At 33.6% G+C, this 2,789-nt stretch overlaps 1 protein-coding gene across 1 annotated transcript; it reads right to left on the reverse strand.

Moving 5' to 3' along the window:
* Positions 1-223: 223 nt before the first annotated feature.
* LOC136818015 (uncharacterized) lies at positions 224-2,518 on the reverse strand. Its single transcript, XM_067074384.1, has 3 exons — positions 2,350-2,518; positions 875-1,018; positions 224-576 (listed from the first exon to the last, which is right to left on the reverse strand). Exons 1-3 carry the CDS (start codon positions 2,402-2,404, stop codon positions 380-382), a joined length of 396 nt encoding a protein of 131 aa, XP_066930485.1. The 5' UTR covers positions 2,405-2,518; the 3' UTR covers positions 224-379.
* Positions 2,519-2,789: the final 271 nt, after the last annotated feature.

Raw genomic sequence — 2,789 nt, forward strand, 5'->3', positions numbered from 1 at the left:
TTCATGAACCATGAAACACAACAAGACTCAAATGAAAATCCTCCAAAACATCCTAAAACTAACGATTTTGAGATTTGCTAAGTAATTTCTGCCTTTTCATAAATCTAGTCAAAATCTATAGCTTCAATATATTTCCAACGCTATATACTAGCTGTCTAAACGAACGGACGACTCTTAAATTTTCGCTGAAATTGGATTTTCGCAAAATTAAAACAATAGTGACTTTAAGTTTTCACTATCAAGATTCTATTTTTATTCATTCTTTAGTAAAAAAATTCAAATTATTGTATATACAAATTCTCAATTTACTCAAAATTTGTAAAACTCATATTTCTTAAAATTAAATTTAATTAAAGGAAAAGAACTACAATAAGATAATTCATTTTTTCCCATATCTTTGTCTGATGCATCTCTGGTCTACTACGCATGCGCAACGTCCAGCAACTTTTCGCTCACAAATCCCCGCACATCCAGCACAGCTTGGTTTCAACGCCCGAACGATAATGTTCCGTTTGATCATGCCACCGATACGAGGGCGCCATGATGTCCACCTTGCTCTTGGATCGTGAAATCGTTCTGATTAAAAATAAGAAAAAAGTGAAAAGTTGAATCGTTTTTTTTATCATTCTTCCATTATTACTACCTGGGGTTTTGCAGAGGTCTGCGGTGACTCTGGGTACGAGGTGGGTCTCTTAAAATTTTCAGAAGGCGTAAAACCTCAACCGGAAGAATAATCCAAAAATAACCCTGTCTTGATGGTCTTGATAATTTCAACCCGCCCCCCCCCCCTACTTTTAGATGCGGGATTTCGAATCATTCGGTTATTTTGCAAAAGAAATTATGATGACCTCTCCGAAAGATCTTTTTTGCGTACCAGAGTTTCTCAGAACTTCATTTTCATCGTCATCTTCATCCAGTGAAAAATCTTCGTTTTCTTCTTTAAGTCCATATTTGGATTCCAAATATTCCTCTATGTCACGTGATGTGACGTCATCAAGATGTCGATGGTATCTGCCGTCTGTCAAAGAAGAAAGGAGAAACCTCAATACACACCATATGCAAAATATTTTGTGATATCTAGTATCACTATCAAAGGGCCACTCGATCAACGATGATCAACTTTTTTGGCCCTTTTTCTCTTTTTCTCGCTACATCAAATAGACCTTTTTCATAAATTACGTCACGAACATCACTTGCCTCGTTTTGAAATTATTGCCATGGTGATTAACTCCCAGCAGATTTTATTAAAACTACTTTCTATTATCATAAAAAATCATTTTTTTTCTCAAGGGACAAATAAATAACCATGGTAATTGTTTGAATAAGAGGCAAGTGATGTTCGTGACGTAATTTATGAAAAGGCCTATTGATTCCTGACATTTTCGGTTTTATATTATCTGTAAAAAAATTGCATACGAATAAAGATTGATTTGCATATTGAAAGCTTATTTTTACCTTTTGGACTATCTTCAAAAAACACTACTGATCTACTGTTTTATCCGATGTAATTAGATTTCTGTTTTATTTATTTTAGACTATTTCTCTGAAAAACCCAGAAGGGAGTTCTAGTCGATTTTTTCGTTTTTTATACTTCAATCTACGTCTGCGTGCATATTCCCTTGCGAATTTTCTTTTAATATCTAATTTTTCAATTTTAGCCATTTTTATTACTGCGGTATTATTATGCAGTCTCATAGGAATATATATATTTTTTTCTTATTGTATCTAGGGAATTTCGAACGAGAACTTGATACTTTTGAAGCGTTTGGTGATACAAAGTCATTCTGAAAATTTGAGATCAAAAGCTTTTTCCGTTTCTTTTTTATAGCTGTTTTAATTCCTTTGTTTTTACAGTCAAACCTCTCTTAAAAGATATTTTATCCTACCGGGCCTCGTTTCTATTCCGTTTCCATGGGATACTTTTGTTTTAAAAAAAACTTTAAAATTTAAATATCTCAAGAACCGGAAGAGCTTTTAACACAATTCTTTCTTTGTTGATTTTGTATTTCGTAGTAGAATCTTTCTAAATTAAATGCAAGTAGAGCAGGGTTTTGGAATAGCATTTTTCAAAAAGTCGAAATAAACTCGGGAAAGGTGTATTGTACATAGTTATAGCTTTTAAATTGTTTTTATTATTTACGTTTTTGTGAAATTTCTAGCTTCCATATAAAAGGATATCATTTTTTGTTGAGCTATATGCTGATGAAGTCACGAAAGATGACGAAAATTTCTACCTAAGCAGTCGCTTCATTTTTTATGTTTTTCAAAAAACACGATACGATGAGGATTATGGGTCAATAAAATTCGCGCAGAAGAGAAAGGAAATTAACGAAACATTCGTAAACTTACATGCTAAAACTGCAAGTACTGAAAGAACGAAAAATGCGAATGAAACCCCCTTCATTGTGTCTTTTGTCCGTCTCGTACTAAATGATATCAAATATGTGTGGACCCTTCGTCTTCTCACATCATCTGACTTGTGAAATCGATTCTTTGGCTAATTGTATGTAACATGTTTGAGCAAATCCACAGAAGTAATTTCTTTGTTTTTATTTTTGTTCTGCTGAGAGGTGTCAGGTTACTTGTAGTAGCCGATGGAAAGTTGCGTCACAGAATGCATATATTGACAAACAAAAGTTCTATCAATAGATTAATCACAACTAGCAATAAATTAATCAACCCTTGCGAGACTCCGTTTAAAGTGAGATGCTATTTTTTATGCTTACTGACAGCGCCAGATCCATACTATTCTGGGACACGGAAGGGAAGGGGGTCGATTTTAAAATAGA

This window comes from Clytia hemisphaerica, unplaced genomic scaffold (genome assembly GCF_902728285.1).
Source record: "Clytia hemisphaerica strain Z4C2 unplaced genomic scaffold, Clytia hemisphaerica genome assembly, whole genome shotgun sequence".
Classification (NCBI taxonomy): domain Eukaryota; kingdom Metazoa; phylum Cnidaria; class Hydrozoa; order Leptothecata; family Clytiidae; genus Clytia; species Clytia hemisphaerica.

Excerpts from the sequence above, each read along its gene's own strand:
- LOC136818015 (XM_067074384.1), bottom strand. The coding sequence starts at position 2,404 with ATGAAGGGGGTTTCATTCGCATTTTTCGTTCTTTCAGTACTTGCAGTT. Across the intron at positions 1,019-2,349 it reads AGTACTTGCAGTTTTAGCAT|ACGGCAGATACCATCGACAT; the intron begins GTAAGTTTACGA and ends CTTCTTTGACAG. Across the intron at positions 577-874 it reads TGAAGTTCTGAGAAACTCTG|AACGATTTCACGATCCAAGA; the intron begins GTACGCAAAAAA and ends ATTTTTAATCAG.